At 38.7% G+C, this 18,732-nt stretch overlaps 1 protein-coding gene across 1 annotated transcript in view; it reads left to right on the forward strand.

Moving 5' to 3' along the window:
* Positions 1 to 6,774: 6,774 nt before the first annotated feature.
* The window catches only part of pth1r (parathyroid hormone 1 receptor), a 46,931-nt gene continuing 34,973 nt past the window's right edge, over positions 6,775 to 18,732 (forward strand). The window contains exon 1 of the mRNA XM_046052151.1: positions 6,775 to 6,843. Within this exon, the coding sequence (XP_045908107.1) occupies positions 6,775 to 6,843 (69 nt within the window). The remainder of the gene's footprint in view (positions 6,844 to 18,732) is intronic.

The following is an 18,732-nucleotide window of genomic DNA, read 5'->3' on the forward strand; positions in this document are numbered from 1 at the left end:
CCCCATTCTCCCTGTTCTCTGTGTTACCTTGTCCCCTACTGTATTGCTGTCTTACTTTCAAGAGTCGATGAGAAGAAAGAAAAAATGTACTGAGGTACTTTATATGTAATGATCTTCATGGGGACATTTCATTCTCTAAAGTTTACTCAGAAGAGCAGTGCACAGCCACAATCAGAATGTCCTTGCTGTGAGGCGACAGTGCTAACCACCAAGTCACTGTGACAAGCGCTCGTTTATTCTGAAATTGCATGACACTTTACAGTGCAGAGACAATATTAAACTAAAAAAAACATGTTGTTCTTCACTCCCACAACCCCTCCGCCGCTTTCTATTATTGATCAGTTAAATGACCCTGCTCTGTCCACATCACATTTCTTTACCAACCAGATCTCTAGTCACATGTTCTCTTTTGGTTTTCTTAGTTCTTAGTTGCACTGTGAAATGTAGCCTCATGATTCTGTTGGTTGTGTGTGTTAATGACAAGAGAAAGTTTCCTAAAACTTGAATTTGATAGTTCGAAAGCTCCAGCAGCTACCAAAAATGGACCTTGAGATGAGGGTGCTCTGTCACTAAAGTTTCAATCTCAACCTGCAAGTCAACATTGGTGAGAATAGCTTGCTTTTTAGAAAAATCAATAATTCTGTGAAAACTGTCTGCTGATAAAGATTGTGTGATGTGATTGAAAGCACAAGAACAGCTGCTAAATGGAGTTTGAGGTGAGACTGTTTGGTCAAGTATAACATGGTGTTAGATTTGGCTGTACAAATTCTTTTCCCACTTGCTGGACTTTGACCTCCCTGCTCTGTTTTTGTATTTGGAGTAGCGCATTTTGTTTCACCACCGCTGTCTTATTGCAAAAGACTTTGGTCACTTAGGAACTTGTTTACACTGTTTGGCAGTCTAACATTACAACACGTTGTAATTTGCATTGTATTTTAATTGTAATTTGTTCAACATCAGCATTGAATCTTTTTCTCACTACACATCCTTTTCAAAGACCCTTGTTTTGGTTTTACAAGGTTAACAATAACAAAATGTGACACCTAATAAACTAAATGTATACGAGATGGCAAAATGTCTGGCTTCCAAATCCGTGAAAATACAAACTACCACTGGTATTTGTGTTAATTCCAGGTCACAGGACAATGTGTCAGAGACCTTTTGATGCTATAGTGATTTCCCAGTTGTGTGTAGAGGCCAGTAAAAGTCATTGGTTACCTCACATTGCTTATCTTTCTAAAACATATGTTTGATAAAAGTGGCCTTGATTACTATAGACATCAAGGTGGAAGAATGAGGTGTGGAATTATGAAGCCTTCCATATGAGCAGTGTGGATGTGTAACACATGTTCAGAGTCTGAGGGACGAAGATTCTTCGACCAGATTTGATCCTTTTTTCTATTTCTGAGGTATACCTTTGGGAGACCTGAGTGGGTGAGCTGTCAAGACAAGAATGAGTTGCTTCGGAGAAGATGAGCTAACCCTGACCCAACTTGAAATAGCTTACTCTGGGGATTTCACCAATTGTTTTGAGACAAAGGAAGAGCATTGATTGTGTTGTTTATGACGTTCAGTGACTTCTCGGGACTACAGAAAATGGGATTGAATGAAGTGAAGAAGTCTTTCCAACTCCAATCCTAAGTTGTTTTTCCAGGCACAGTGGTGAATCACATTTTTTTACCCACTAACTGTGGTTTTGCATGTAAAGCTTTTTGTGAAAAGGTAAAAATGTGGGTGGAAACAGTTTTTTTAACGTACATATGGAAAAGATCAAAGTATAAATAGAAATCTTCACATGTGAAGTCATGCGAGCTACATGAAACCATAAATACAGTAAAAAAATGTTCACCCATGAACCTTCATGTGCCCAAAATATACAGTAGATTTGAATTTATATCCGGGGATACATTATATTGCTTTGTTTTTTTGTTTTTTTAGTTTATATGTCAAGCATACGTATGTGAATGCTGGTTTGTTAATGTGATTTTGAAAAGTGTCAAAAAACAAGCCCATTGTCTGAGATGGACAGTAACATCCAATAAAAATACGGTTAATGATAACATCAATAACACATGCGATGATAATTTGAAGTGGGGTGGGGGAATAAAACAAATTTTCTATCTGTAACATTCTGTAACATTTGATGGATTTCTTGCAGACTCTGTATCTAGGGCACGAATCTGTGTCTAACTTCTCGGATGATCGCACATTTCTCACTACCCCGCGAGTGGTCCTATAGACATTGACATTTGATACAACTGATCACTCAACTAGCCCTGCGATGGACTGGCGACCTGTCCAGGGTGTACCCCGCCGTTCCCCGATGTAAGCTGGGATTGGCTCCAGCCCCCCGCGACCCTGTACGCAGGATAAGTGGTTGACGATGGATGGATGGATGGATGATCACTCAACTAATATAAATGCATGAAAAGAAGTATCTACAAGTGGGACTCAGCCTATGATGGCAGCTCGCCAAGATCTTTCTAAGAAAATTACACCATTTTATATACTTAGCAGCCGCAAATGACTCTGTGAATGAACACATTTTACACCCCTAAAGACGCTAATATTTGCTCCATGTTAATAAGCTCTCATCTATTTTGTTGCCTGGATGAGATTTGCCAAGCACTTTCAGAAGGTGGATATTAATCATTCCAGATGGATATCAAGGATCAGAAGATTTCCAGCAGGGATGAGTAACCAAGGATAGCGGCATGGCGATACAGGCATACTTAACCTTTAAGAAAGAACGCAAAAGCAAAGCTTGTCCGTTTTTAGGAGATTATGTAAATGTTGTACACACGGTCCCCTCTGTTAATCTTCTGCCACTTACAGAATTTTGAGTTTCCCATTGAGACACAGTAGGGTGCAATTACCTGCATGTGCAAATATATGGTCACATGTCTTGTTGGTGGCTGTCTGTTTATGACAGCTTTCATATTGTTAGTTGCCTCGCACCCCAGGAATAACCTATTCATGATGCTGGTTAAGGTTAAGGATGTTATTACAGTAATACTGTCACCTCGGAAAGAGGGATGCATATGGGTTAAAAAAGGAAGGAAAAAGGGAAACGGAAAAAAGTAAATATATTAATTTTCTGAGTACTGTAGAAACGCCTGTATGTTTCATAACATACAGAGTTCGTGCACATGTTTGTGAATCAGGTTCTGCTGTCATACTGGCCCTGAATGTTTCTCCTTATGGTTCAATTGTAGCTTTTATCTTTGATTTATTGAGCAAAGTAACAACAGATTTACATCAAGTGCACGCTGTTGCTGTGCTGTGAACAAACATAAAATTCAACTTTAATTTCAAATTTTGCCGGCTAAATCCAGAGCCGGTAAAAGAACCCTAAATTTCTCTCGCTCTGTGTTTCTCTGTTTTAAGCACGTTTAATGAGTAAACTGCATCATGTTCACAAAATGTAAACCTTAAAACTAGATTATAACTCAGGGGCCCCTCTACTAGATAGGTCCAAATAATGCAGCAGTTGCCTTAAAATGTATGTATTTTTAAACCTGTGCTCTATTTTCACATATTTTGGGGTCGAAATGACTAGAAGGTAAAAATAAGGTTTTGGAATCAGTAGATGGCTTCTGCCAGCAGTCGCGATTAGGCCGCAGTGGCTGCAACATACTTCTTAGAGCAATTGTGCCCATCAAAATAATGTTCACAAAAATGTATTCTTTTTGCCACTGACAAGCACAGAGTGTTACACAAGGTGTGGAACAACATCATGGAAAGGGTCCCTATGAGTCACTCCTGGTGACACCCTTTGTTTTTAAAAAGAAACAGAAGTCTTATTATTCTTGCTCTGAAATCTTGTGAGAGGTGAGTTGTTGCAGGAAACATCTGTAGAAATAAGGGAGAGAAGTTTGTTGTGTACATAAAGGAACCATTTTTTGCCTACTTCTTAAGCATTATATAAGTGGTTTATAACACATTATATTACTGGAACATGCTCTTTGAAGCAGATATGTATTTTATCAATGTACAGTATTTGTTCATGAAGACATATTGTATATTATTACAACTTGTACTTCATTATTATTTATTGTCTGTTCATACACTAGCCACCTTTTGGGTACCTACAGGAGGAGTTGTTGACAAATACATTAATAAAGACTTGAATCTGCTTACAACTATATTGTAGTGTGTTATAAACCATCTTTTCAAGATTCCTGTAGTGCTTATGAATGCTAAAGAGGGGGACTTGGTATTTATATTTATATGTCACGTGTAACAGTGTCAGGCCCACATGTGTCTCAATATGCATACTAAATTATAATTGTACATGTAATGAGTGCAGGCAAGTTAAATTTTGAATTACTGTCCTATGACATTGTCAACAACATGACACTTTGCTGAAACATTGTTCTCTATAATGCATATGTTGTCTCAGTCCGCAACAGCAGTCTGTCACTGTGTGTCAACAGTGAAAGCTTTTACACCAAAGCTATTTTCAGTCTGTCTTTGTTTGCTGCTCGGTGTGTGCTGTATTACAAACAGTAGAGGTTTAATAGATGGGCGATTGCACCCATTTGGCACAGTTAAGTGCCTGTTCACTATAGAGACCACCCATGCAAAAACTGTACCTTCAGCTGTTTGTGTATAATAGCTACTAGAATAATCATCATTGGTTATTTAACATTGTATTGTCGCTATTGCACACAACACAGGTGCAATCAAAACCTGCCCAATTCATTAAGAGCATGTGTTCTCTTTTGAGAAAAGGTAGTTTATATATTATAGTATATATTTACAGGCAGAGTCAGAAGAAAATAAATAGTTTAAACATCAAGACTACATGCTTTACAGAATAAAAATGATTAAACCATTTAAGGCTAGAGAAAGAGGGAACTCATGATAATTTATTTTTAAGCCTATTCTTCTGTTTTGAGCTCTGGAGACCCCTGTAATGTCCTTATGTTTGATTGCACGTTTCTTCATCGGCATATTACATTTTAGCAAACAAAATGAATATACATTTTTTTAATGAATAGCCAATTAAGGTTGTTATATTTCCTTATTTTGTGTACTAACAAAGGTTTATTACCATGACTTTTCTCAACACTTTTCCACATATTTGATTGAACAAATTCAGAAGGGGGAGGGTGGTGATAATACAATTTGAGGTATAAATTGGTTGCGCTTGAAATTATTATGATTATGATTAATAACCATACAGCTGTAGGGTCTGTGGGACCTCAGACGGGTAAAGGAAGTTAAGATAACAAAACACAAATCAAATACAACAGGTCAGGATCAGAGTGTCAAAAAACCTGTTCGTGTGAAAAAAGCATGTCGATTTTTGTTTCTGCCCTGAGACTGTTTAATACTGTATGCCAACCCCTAAGTGTTTCATTTCCAAACACACGTTTAAAAGCTGTTGGAGAAGATGGTGCCTGTGATAAAAACGGACATCTTCTGCATTATGTCTCGGTAATCCAATCCTACTAGACGCAACTTTTGAGAGACTGCAGAGGGAAAAGTGGTTTGGCAAAGGCCCTGCGATCTGTTGAATGTAGAGTTTGTTTGAGGGGTGAGAAAATATGTCATTTCGGAGTCGTGGTTTATTCCAACGTAAGAGAGTGCGCACCAATGAGAGGCTGTTACGCTCCACCCATACCTGCCTTCTTTCCGCCCCCCCCGCCTTTTCCATCCACATACTCACTACTGAACACGACCTGCCGCCTGCCACATCTGGAGACGCTTCCCAACACGAGAAACTTCAACTTTTGCATTTACTCTGCGTAGAAACACAGACTTGTCTATCCGTCAGGGTGAATTTGGCTTTCTCTTGGTAGTAAGTAGAGATTCTTGAAGTCACGTTGACGTCTCTGTCTTTCTCTTAGGGTTTTACATCACCGTTGGTAAAGAGAGCCCGATTAGGAGTTTCATACATTCAGCTGCTGTTTTTCTGCCATGCTAGATGTTATAGTTGAACGCGGTTTCTGGAAATAACGTAAAAGACACATTTTACATGCTGTGTTTTCGTAATGCGTAAAAAAAGGAGCCAGGGAAAGTTAAAGTGCCTCAATGTATTAATTGAGTTGATGAAAATCATGCAAATCAAGTAAACAAATACATGAAAAGTTAATAATCTCACGCTCTGGTCTGTCACGAGACTGTTTTTATTGTTAAATGCTGTGAGTATACCCTGTCTAAGACCTTGCTGCTTTCACTGCACGATATAGGCTACGTTGATGGTGACATGAATCAGAGGGAATCAAACAGGGAAAATCAACAGCGACCAGTGATGGAGTGATAGCCTACATGTCGAGCTTGTTTTGTCCAACACTGATCTAACACTTGGAAGAGAAGACTGGAATAAACCATAAGGCGCACAGCTCCATACTGAAGTGTTTAAGTTAGTCTGAGGGGAAATTTAAAAGACCTAAAAATACAGCGTTGGTTTCTTCCCTACAAAGAATCATTTGAACTTCCCACCGCAGAGCGAGAGCGACATAAATAGTTCTGACATGTGGATGTAATTTCAGACGAGGAAAAAAGACAGATGCAGAGAAATAAAGAGCGGGCTGAGCCTGAGAATATAGTAGATTATAGGAAATTAAATCGAGGGCAGAGCGAGGCGATTACTGAGTTATGATTTCACAAGCCGCCATAGGCATCGAGAGGCCAGATGGAGTAAAAAAATACAACTCGCTCCACTTTGAAGAGAGTTAAGTAGCTTAAATCATTTCATCCGACCATCATCAGCGTCTGTTTGAGCCCCACAAGGACTCTTGGAGGTAGAGTTGCCTCAGGTCAGGGATGGGATCCGCTCAGCTGTTCCACAATCTGGACTTTCTTCTCATCTCACTACTCAGCAGTTTATGTCTGGTAAGTCATTTTTTATGTATACATAATGCAACTATCTATCCTGTGTAATAACCAAAATGTAATTTTGATGGTGCACTTGTGAGCTGTAGAGGTCCAGTGGTGCCTCCGTTTCACAGATCATTGACAGCATGTCAGAGAGCAGGTAGAAGAGCAGCATATGCATTAGGAACTATTAGGGGAAATTAATTGCGCACGTTGATGAAATCTGCAAAATGTACTCTCAGCTTTTGATTTCTACAGAATGTTCTGATTGCATCTCTTGCACATCATGATTAAGAGAGCACATTGTCAAGGTTAAACAAAAGATGCATGATGACCTCCAGAAGAAGGGACAGAAAGAGAATCAGGTTCAAAGTCAAATGCTTCACACTCACATCACCTCAATTTTCTAGTCTCTGTGCTGCAGTATGTCACACTTCTTCTGGAATTGCTATGTTGCCAGTGAACACAGGCTTAATTGCAAATAAACTGTATATAAGCTTAAATAGTTGGAGATGCAGTTGTGTACTGACACACATATTGACAGAGTCATTACTGGACTGAAGTGGTTGTCAGGGCTCCTAAAAAACAAGCTGCTGTGATTAGCGATTACACTCTTGTTCCATTTGCATCTCACCAGAGTTACAATACAACAACACTGTGTTTGTGTAAAGCAGTGCCTGGTAACCTAGTGCCTGTAATAAGCAGGGAATTGTGTTTACTACATATTGTTTCATAGCTTTGCCAAACTCTCACCTGCATGAACTGAAGCAATTCATGCAGTCAAGAATGGAAGTAAATATTTCATTCATTACTCCGGCAGCACCTGAATTTCATCTGTCTGATTCACAGCTGTAATGATTTACTTTTGCCCAACATTGTGATTTATAATTGCGCTCTCAAATATTGCCATAGCTGTATCCAAAAGGCCTGCTGCACACACGCACACACACACTCTGTGCACGCTGAGCAGCGCACCAAGTTGGTTCTGTGTGTTTTGGCTGAGGCTGTTGTGCATTCAACAGGCAGTTCGCCCAGGCTCTGAGGTACAGTGCAGTTTCCCAGTGATGTGGTCCATCACTGTACCGCAGTGGACCACTAGGCTCATTGGTTTAGATGGCAGAGGAAAACAATTATAACATAGCTGTGTATTTATAGCTGATTCAACATTCAGTCGTTAAAAGGCTCTGTCTGTGAATGGTGTTTACCCGTTTTTTAAGTTTGGTGTTTGCTTAGTCTTCCTCTCCACAAAAAGGTAACTTTTCTTTCCAAACTGTGACCAAATGAGACGATTTCTCTGAAAGCCAAAGCTAAGAGTGGAAAGTCTGTGCCTCTGTTTGAAGAAAGCTTTTTAAATTGATACATGCAGTTGTCAAACTACAGGACAACACCACTTTCCCAGAGGCTCAGCATATAAATGATGATATTCTGGTATTAAATTTACAAATATTCAGCAGTACACAGAACACAATGACCTAGTTGGGTCCAAACGCCATTTTTACCTGTAGGAAATTGGCTGATACAAGAACAGACATGGAATCTCTCCACTGTGTTTTATCCCTCAGCAGGCATGCTGCAGTGACAGCTCACAGACAAAGCACTGCTTCACAGCCTTTGTTCAGTGTGACCGGCTGCCTCGCTTACTCAGTTATTACATTTATTAAGCGGAAGCACTGCTTTCAGGAACCTCAGTGAGGATTTAATTTTTACCTCATGACTGTGTTTTCCACCGTGATGACTTGCATGTGTCTGCATCCTTACTGGGAGGACTAGAGATGTATCTGTATCTGCCTGCCATAGCCAGTCAGCTCTGGACAAAATATGACTGCAAGGACTGTCATGTTTTGTAGTGCACAAAGCAGTTAGGACTAGCTTGTATAGTTGTGGAAAATATCTGATGTTGACGACTTTATCCCACAACTTTTTGCAGAGAAACAGTGGCTTGGTTCTTCAGTGTAACAGAAATATCTAGATTTAGTTTTTAAATCAATTTTGTGTTTGACCTGAATAACAATCGATTTCACATACTATATTTGTTAAAGTAATACTAAACTAAAGTGACTGATACAGAACTTTTAAAACGCACATAGATGAAAGATTTATGCCCATTTTCCTCAGCAGAGAGACCCACCCGTTAGATGTTCCTTGACACAATTGATCAATTTGAAACCACAGGATCAGGATTGCAGTCTACAGTTTCATTAAAATGCATGTAACGGGAGAGAAATGTGCCATATGCACACAAAGTACAAAATATAGTTTTTCATAATACATCTCTGCCTCACATGTTCCCTTAATTTATTATTCAAGCCTTTACAGTAAATGGTCCTAAAAAGCATATACAGCACCACCTTACGAATAACCTTTCAGAGTAGCTATATCCATCTCTGGCAAATAATCCTCAATGGAACTTCATAATACAGATTAGAGTGTGGGATAATCTCATCTCAGTCTGTCTCTGGTAATTAGGGGCAACAGATTACTTCTCACTAATTCATATGAACTGCTGGTGCATTTGTGAAATAGGCTTTAATATTGAAATTAATTTTTGCATGCCCTTTTAACTGATCTCCAGTATGACTTATGATAATTTATTTTGGCTTTTGTCTGAGTTTGTGTGTGTATGGAGTATGAAATGAAGCATCTCCTTAAATGTATTCCACAAATTTGCTTTTTGATAAGTAATTTAGGCAAAACTGCAGAGACCTCAGTCAGTTTGATTTGCCTCTTTTAATTATACTTACTCTGCAGCATCGTGCAGTTATTTACCATAAACTTCCCCTAATAAGAGATGATGCAGTTGACCCTACTGTGTAAGGCTGAGTGATAGTTTATTATATTCAGTTGTATAATTTATCATCTCACTCTATAACCACATTGTGGCAAACTTGACAAACTCATTATAAATTGGATACATTTCAGTAATTTTAGTTATATGATTTGGTTCTCACAAAACACTAAAGATCATTTCACTCAATAGAATACACATGATGTAAATGTTCTTTGCTTTTATTTTGACTATTTTAAATATATAAAATTTAAATATAATATTTTTTAAAATTAGTCTCGTGATAATGCTGCGTTAATTAGTGCAATATAATTTTTCTCCACATTGCCCCCCCCAACTGAGGTGCCTCATTGTCTTTCCAATTTAATGTGCAACACGGATTCATTTGCATTTGAACCCCTTCACGAAATTACAGGTGACATAACAAGTAAATCTCTGCTTGCAAAATCTGGCTGTGAAATGCTTAAAGTTAGATTTGGTTTGTATTTTCCTCTTGTGAAATCATGGCACTAGTCTAAAGTAAATCAATCCAAAATCTATTAACCATATACCTTTGATGGTTTCATTAATTGTATTGTGAGATATTACAAAGTGCCACCTACTGCACATGTCACCAGTATTTCATGCCGTTTGGATGCAGCCTTGATCTCAATTCCCTCTCTTATCTGGCCCCATTAAGACACAGAGGGACAACAAAGTCCTGCCAGGACCAATTTACTCATCTCAGTGTACATTTCTGTCAAGTCATCTCCTATTCCTTTTATTAAAGGAAGAAAACACCTTCAGATATATGTACACAGTAGGTAGTATCATCTATGTGTTGTTTACTGCATCCTAAGGGTTATATTATCATCAATGGCTCTGTTTTTTTATTATTATTTTGTGTGTGTGTGTGTATGTGTGTGTGTGTGTGCGTGTGCGTGTGTGTGTGTGTGTTTGTGTGTTTGTGCATGGCCAGACTTTATGTTGTGACCTTTACTGCTCCCAGACTGGAGAAGAGAAGCAGTAGGAGGTGTGTCAGCAATGATTACTAGCAATGTGCACTTTTGTTGTAAGAATTACCAGGATTTGTTGCTGCCTTCAGACCATTTCAAAAGCTTATGATACCATTTTAATCTTCTATTTTTGTGTTTTTTTCCCCACACAATGAACAGATTTCACCTACAGTAATGGAGTCTTTTAAAGCAATCCATTTGTGATGTGCTTTTATGTTTGACTTAATACCTCTTAACATTCCAATGGCCTGCCCGTGGGCCGTCAGGTCTTGGTGGCAGCTTTCGGTATATGCACACAACTGCTATGTTAACTTTATACTCATATGATACACCGTTTGAAAGCTAAAATCCTTGTGATTCGACCAATGTAAACCATTTCAAGATACAATCACCACAGCGGGAACAATCGGCGCCTCTGTCAGACCTACCAGTACAATCAAAATTGATGCGACTCACCTATGAAGCCTCATAGTAACCTAATCCACCGATGGATTATATTCTTAAAACAGTGCTCTTGATATGTTGTCAAAGGTCCAGACGATCCAATCCAGTAAAAAAACATTTAGTAAAAAACACATTATTCCATCAATGAATCCCAAGGGATTGCTGCTGCATCATTTCTTATTCGCAGACGTGGCTCGGATGTCATTATAAATGTAATAACTCCTCTTTGGACGTAACCAACTATGATATCTTGTATTCAGATTAGCCGCTGAACTTTGACCTCGAGTGACACCAAATTCGACCCAATAGGAGCTCACATGTCCCTTTTACAGGCTACAATAGCCCACGAGAGCCTGCGCTGTAAGGAAGGGCCAGCCCCTATTATTTCGTGGGTAGGCCGAGCCAATTGCAACCAATTGTGCTGATGGCTGGCACTTCGTGTAGCCAATAAAATTCTGAAAACAGCGATATCCAGCTTTAAGTAGGAATCTACCAGCAAAAAAAGACATCTGCGTCAAGCTACGGGCTACTTCGCATGATGACTGTTTTGGAAAAAAATACGCTAAGACATACCCTGTGTAAAATATTAGTTTTTCATAGTAAAGGTATAAAATTTAAATTTAGACTAGGTAAGGCTTTATGCTGTGGCCCTACAGTGTTTTCCAGCTAATAAGTCCCAGCTATAGTTGTCTGCATGCATTTGTTAGCAAGTACTTTCAAGCAGACACGATAATATATTAAGAAAATATATTAATTTTAGTGTATTTAAACTTATATTAATCACTTTCAGTAGCACTTGTGTGTGTACATGTGTATTTACTCCAAATGGTTCAAGATATACATTCAATTTTCTTTGGATTTGCCTTGAATAGGTATTTTGCATGAATTTTACAGGAATGGTAAGAGGTTAACCAATCTCCACTGGAGCATTACATAGGCTTTTACAGTTTTGACATTGGTCACTTTTGTAGTAAGTTGCCAGTTGATTTACCAATCAGAGCCACTGCTCACAAAAACAATGAAAATTCCTGCAAGGAAGCCCCCAGTTTTAACCTAGTTTATTGTCCTACTTTATCCAATTAGTTCAACTTCAAGCTGAGGATCCGTGGAGCGGATCGCTAATTATTGCTTAGCTTGAAAAAATGTGAGCTTACGCATGGTGTGAAGTAGAGATGCACCAATTGAATGGCTAGTGACTGGTGACACACCACGTGAATCTTTTACAAGCACAGACCAGGTAAAGCAACACACCTATTGGTGCCACTGTCATTCGGTACCATGTTGGTCTTGATCCTTTTGAGAGGCTACATCTTTAACAACAAACCTCCTCCACAAGTCTCACCTGCTTCGGTCAGAACAGAATCACGGGTGAAAAAGTCCCAAATACGGGTTGCATTTTTTGGGCAACTTTATAAAAGATACTGCTGACAAAGAAAGTCAACACAGAAGACACGTACAGGAAGAGAGATACAGGTGTAGCTAGAGATAAGAAATAACCTACTAGAAATAGGTTAATATATTCTTTAAAATAAACAAATATACCCAAAAAATATAAAGCTCTGTCTAGTAGCCACTTTTTTATTTTGAGATTTGTTGAGTGATAGTGAGAGAAGGTTCTGTAACCTGGTGCATGTTTTGGAGAAAATGTAGAAGTATAGGTAATAGTTTTATTATGAACAAACAATTGAATGGACCCCATGAACACTTATGCTGGTGCTAATGGGGATCCTAAGAAAGGAATAGGAAAAATAATTTTCCATTAAAGAAAGAAAGAAACAAAGAAAGAAACAAAGAAAGAAACAAAGAAACAAAAAATGCAATCAGAAGGATATTGGAATTGGCCAAGAAAATTGCAATCAGTGCATGTCTAGCATGAAGCTACAGACCTGGCCTGGCCAAGGAAACACTGGCCATCTGGCCATGTGAATCCACCAAAATCCACACCAGAAAAAACAAACAAACAGACAAAATGCTTGATAATCTAGCATGTGGGCTCACAATCAACATCACTTGTAAGAATAACGCCGGGATGAATGCATTTTAAAACTATTGCTGCTGTTTTTTGGGAAGTTTATATTCTGTATATGTCTAGAAGGGACTGAGTCATAAATTGGATTTTTTGTGTGTCAGTTTCCTTGGGTATGGTTTTGTATGGTTCATATATATTTTTATTAGCTTTGCTTTATTCTTGCCTATTGCTAAACACAAAACAGACAGTGAGCTTGAAACTAGCCCTAAGGTAGTTGTGACATATTTTTATGTTGGCTCATTTGACTGTGACACTAAAGCATGAACACATTTCATTATAGCTTTAATTAGGCTTAGAGTTAATGATTTAATCCTACAGGGAACTCCCACTGTCTTCCCACAGAGTATCTGGTTGTTTGGAGAATTTGAATAGTACTACTGTTACTTCAAAATGTCTCATGGATGTTACTCTGGCTAAATGAAGGTTTAAAAATGTCAGTCTCTCACCTAATATGATTAAACCATTTCCCACTGAATCATATGGTATCATGATCTTTTTATATTATCATTCTGCACATTTGTATTGTCTTAATCAGGAGTTTTCAAAGTCTGACGCTTGTTGCTGACTAGGTAGCATACAGTGGGTTTGTCAGAGGAAAACAACCTTCTGCTGTGGCTGAAAATGAGGTTGATAAAAGCATTGAGACATAAGTGTGCTATAAAACCAAAACAATGAGCTGAACGATGAGCTGAACACTCTGTAAAGCTGAGGGGAATGGCAGTAATTCACTGTGAGTTTGTCACTATGAGTAACTCCTTAAACATCAGCCTACACATAGTCATTTGATCCATTCTTTATCCAAGATGTTGATTAGTGCAGCTCAGGGTTTTGTTTTAAACAAATGAGGAGTTTGGTCTCAGTGTCAGTCTCACTGTGTAACAGTGAAACAATTCTTTGCGTTGAACATCAGTCTGATTATTTCATATGTGGTTTTGCATACATTTGCCATAATGTGACATATTTGTCTTTGTACTAGCTAGTTTATGAACATTCACTTAACTTTTGCAACTTTTTCCTAAACCACGAAAAGAATAATTAACGGCTAAAATTGAAAATGTGAGACTACTCTCAGACAGTAGACTGCATGCCAGCTGCCGTGCTAATTCCAGTTTGGAGTGCTGTCAGTGCAAACAGTGAGTTCACATTATTGCACTGTTGAAATGTATCGGCCAATTGGGATACACCCTGGACAGGTCTCCAGTTGATCGCAGGGCCAACACATATACAAACAACCACTCACACATGAGGGCAATATAGACTCACCAATTAACCTAGCCAGCATGTCTTTGGAGGGCGGGAGGAAGCCGGAGGACCCTGAGAGAACCCACGCAGACATGGGCACAACATGCAAACTCCACACACAAAGGCCTGGGACGACCAAGGGTAGATCCCAAGACCTTCTTACTGTGAGGCAACAGTGCTGAAAATGGCACCTGTGGCTGTTATATATCATTAGATTATTATTTGTCTTGCAGTAATGTAAGATCAGGACTTTATATCAATCGACTAATCTTTTCAGCTGTAGCCTACAATATTTCTCTCTGAAATGTAGTGGAGTAGAAGAAGAAAGTGGCATGAAAAGAAAAGACTCAAGTAAGGTACCTCATATTTGTATTTAAGTGCAGTACTTGAGTAAATGTACTAGTTAAATCCCACCACTGAGATAAAGACTAGATAAATACTACAACACATTGTTATAGATAGTGGCAATCTAATCATTGCAGATCTAGCCACTTGATATGAACCGATCATAAAATTAGTCCATAACAAATTGCTAGAAAGAAGGTTCAACCAATTATAGTGAGCTCTTTTACCCAGAAAGTTCACTCTACAGGACAATAAACAAAAACCCACCACAGGCTAGATGTGAACTAACAGTTATAAGTAGTGACAATAGGTCAGTAAAGCTTTTGAAGTTGTGTTTGAGGTATAGTTATGGATAGTGCTGCAAACCACAAGAAACTTGCAGCTGTGTGGAGACACCGCTCACTTCTAAAATGAAATGTCACATCAGCCATTAGTCTCATCGAGTCACTGAAACGGTCCAATAATAACATGTTTACAGTCTCAGCTTTGAGAGTATCATGTAATTGTGCTTCATGGATCAGCACTTGTATATAAAGCTGAAGGATTTTCCAGGGTATATTTCAGTGCACAGGTGAGTTGTACACACCTTGGTAAGATGTAATTACTCCATCCAAATAGCAGATTTGAGACATCCAGATTTATAATTTAGTTTTACAGCACGTAATGTGGATTTAAGCAGCATGGAGGTGTAAACTCTGTATCAGCTGCTGTACATGGCTTGTAGCTCCAGATTGTAAGTCATTCGCTGTCGTCACTGGTCAGCTAACATGTTTGCCTGAATTTTCCTGGGATCAGCCTGGGATTCAGCTCACAGAGGCAACTTGTAGTGGGAAAATACCCTTCACACGCATATCATTATGCTCTGTATTTCACCGCAGAGCTTTACGGTAGCTGAGAGGATTCCTAAGATAATGTAGAATAATCAAATTTTCTCTTACAAATGCCATGGTTATATTTTTTTTATTGACTGACATTGCTCATTTTTTAGAGGGCCTGTGAGTCAGACTCCTAACGTGTGTGTTTGTAGGAGAGTCTTCAGTTTCACCAGCATGGTAAGGTTATACCATGGCTGTGTTTGACTCAGGAAAGGGCTTGTTTTCTTGACTTACCATGACCTCTGCTTTTTTTCTTAACGTTTCCACTTGAAGAATGCTAGAGCATGCGTAACTCAATGCCACTTTTACACCTGACTGAAAAACATACACTTCTAACATATTTTAATGATGTGCCTCTGCATTATGAACTTAAGCTTTCATAAATATCTGCCGTCTGGCTGCGCACTCTATGAGTTTGACTTGGTCAGGTTTCTTCCTGCCTTATTTTCTTAACCTTGACGACTTAATGATGCATTTAAAGTGGCTCGTTTGTACTCAGTGATCCTGTGGATGATGCATCTTCAAAAGCTAATGAGTAGCAGTCTGACAAAGATCAGTGAAAGCAAAAGTGGCTGTACAATGATGCAAATACATCTGACTACATCTCACTCACAAACTCATCGCCTCTCACTTTTTCTTTTTCTCACTGTGGACATGTCTTTAATGAAATTTAAGGTTTTTTTCTACAGACAGGAAGAAGTTTCCAAGTTTCAGCTGAATACCTGAGAGATGCCATATGTGGCGATAGTTATCTCAGAGAGGTTAAAGCCACAACCATGTGTCAAACATTTGACACATTTCAGAGTGATATTCTGCCTCTCCTCTGTCAGTCTTTGATAAGGTGCTCTGACTTCTACTCACTTAGTGTTGAGAATGTCCAGTATCGACATTGTTTTCACTGAAGCATTGCACAAAAAAATTGGTGGACAGAAGAATAGCAGTATATCTTAATTCAACAATTCAAAAATTCAAAAATTCAGGCACACGCTGATTGATTGCCAGTGCTATGATGAGTTTGTGTCCTATGTGGTCCTTTTTCATCAGTCACCTGCTGTATCAATGTTGTGGTGCAGACTTGTGTGCAATATGCTTGGAATCCCATGGTACCTCAGTTGAGTTGACATGTGAAAATTCTCAGCTATGTAGATGCCTTCGCCCTTGACCGGCACTTCTGCTCAGCCCTTCCCCCGCTGTTGGTGAAGGGATTGAGTTTCAAACATACAGAAGCTCCCAGACTCATTCTACTCTCCTAAGTGTAACAAAAACTGAGTTTGCAGTCAATTCCCTAAATGATCAAGTAAGAGTAGAATTTCACACATCTGATCCAGTTGTTTACATGATTTGGAAGCAGCTCAAATCTTGGGCAGGAATACTCCCCTGGCACATGGCTTATGGCTTAGAGGAGGCCGGATTTCTTAAAAGGACCTTTATTAGTTTCATTGCAAAACTCTAGGGCTTATGGGTTTGTAAGTATGCAGTTCACAGCTCCAGATTTTTCAGCAATAAGTAAAAAATCCCCAAACAGCAGTAGAGGAGAATTCTCAGTCAATTTATATTGAGATAACACTACAAAGTTTAGCTGGACCCTCTTGCATTAGCTGCATGGCATTTAACACATGAGTCAATGAGTGCACAAACTCTGAATACAGTTAGTTGAAGTTATAGTTCAAGTCATTGCAGAGCTGAAGTTAAAGTGCTTCATATGAATACACTTGTATAGTCCTGGAGGGATTTAATTGATGTTTGGGACTGACATTTACAAGTTTAATGTTAATTGTATATTGAAAGTCAGATGGATGATTAATTAAAAGTGTAATCACACATTATTTTGCTTGAATTTTTCCTCCAACCTTAGAAGACATTGCTCATCGGTCGAAGTTCACTGTGTCTTTGCCTGGTAAATTGGTGACGTATGTGTTTGAACGGGCTCCAACCAACCCTGTGGCCCTGTATGCTCAGTGGATAGTAAGAAATGAATGAATGAGTGAGTGAATAAGTTCATTAAGAAGAATGAAATCTAACTTTTGTTGATTGTATTGTGTTTTATTGTATATAAGATGTCTGTAAATTTTGTTGCAGGATTATTTTGGTGAGCGTGTGTTGTTTGACTAACAGCAAGAGCATGTTGGTGAATTAGTGTATTGCACCAATCATACAATGTCTGGTGGTAGTCATGTGTGCATTTGCATGTGTAAAAATGTGCACTAAATAAAAGCATTGTTCGAAATGTAGCCCATGGATTTCTTACTATATGTAATGTAGCAAGTGTTTTAGCAAGTGTTTTAGCAAGTGTTTTAGTATTGAGCTTCCTAATTCATCAAACTGACAAGGTCAATTTGATGAAGCTTACCAGATCTCTGTAGCCTGCTCCTGATCTCTACAACAAGATAGTTTTAGCCAGTTTTATCCCATTGACTTGCCTGAGCTTTCAAAAACAGTATCACAAATGAGAGTGTCCTCCAGCTCACTTGATGTAATTTTTACAAAGTTTTTACTAAAAGTAATGGATTCTGTCAGGCCCCATTTGATTTCTGTTTTTAACAGCTCCTGGTTGTGTCCCTGATTATTTTAAAACTGCTTGTGTAAACTCACTTTAAAAAAACCTGGTTTAGATCCCTCCCTCCTTCAAAATTTTAGACCAATTTCCAAACTAGCTTTTATAGCAAAGATTTTAGAAAAATTGGAGTACTGCAACAGCCTTTTTACTTGCTTGACCCAAAAATCGATTGATCGACTGCAAACTCTCCAAACTCTCCAGAACTCAGCTGCCTGGCTTTTAACCAGAACAAAGAAATATGACCACATCACCCCTGTTGTAGCTTCATTACACTGGCTCCCAGTATGTTTTAGAATAGACTTTAAAGTTTTGATTGATCACTTTTAAAGCTCGTCATGGCCTCTTGCCCTGCTATATCTCTGACCTTTTAGTCCCATACGCACCAGCACGTACCTTTAGATCCTCGGGCAGAGGTCTGTTGTCTGTTCCAGAGTCTCGACTGAAAACTAAAGGGGACAGAGCGTTTGCTGTCAGGGCCCCGAGGCTCTGGAACAGCCTGCCCGAGGAAATCAGGTCGGCTGAGTCAGTGAACTCTTTTAAGTCCCTTCTTAAAACATACTTTTATAGGAGAGCCTTTCCCGATTAGATTTGATTTGATTTGATTATATTTTAAATTTACTTTTAACGTGTATTTT

The sequence above is a fragment of the Micropterus dolomieu genome, linkage group LG06 (assembly GCF_021292245.1).
Source record: "Micropterus dolomieu isolate WLL.071019.BEF.003 ecotype Adirondacks linkage group LG06, ASM2129224v1, whole genome shotgun sequence".
Taxonomy (NCBI): Eukaryota; Metazoa; Chordata; class Actinopteri; order Centrarchiformes; family Centrarchidae; genus Micropterus; species Micropterus dolomieu.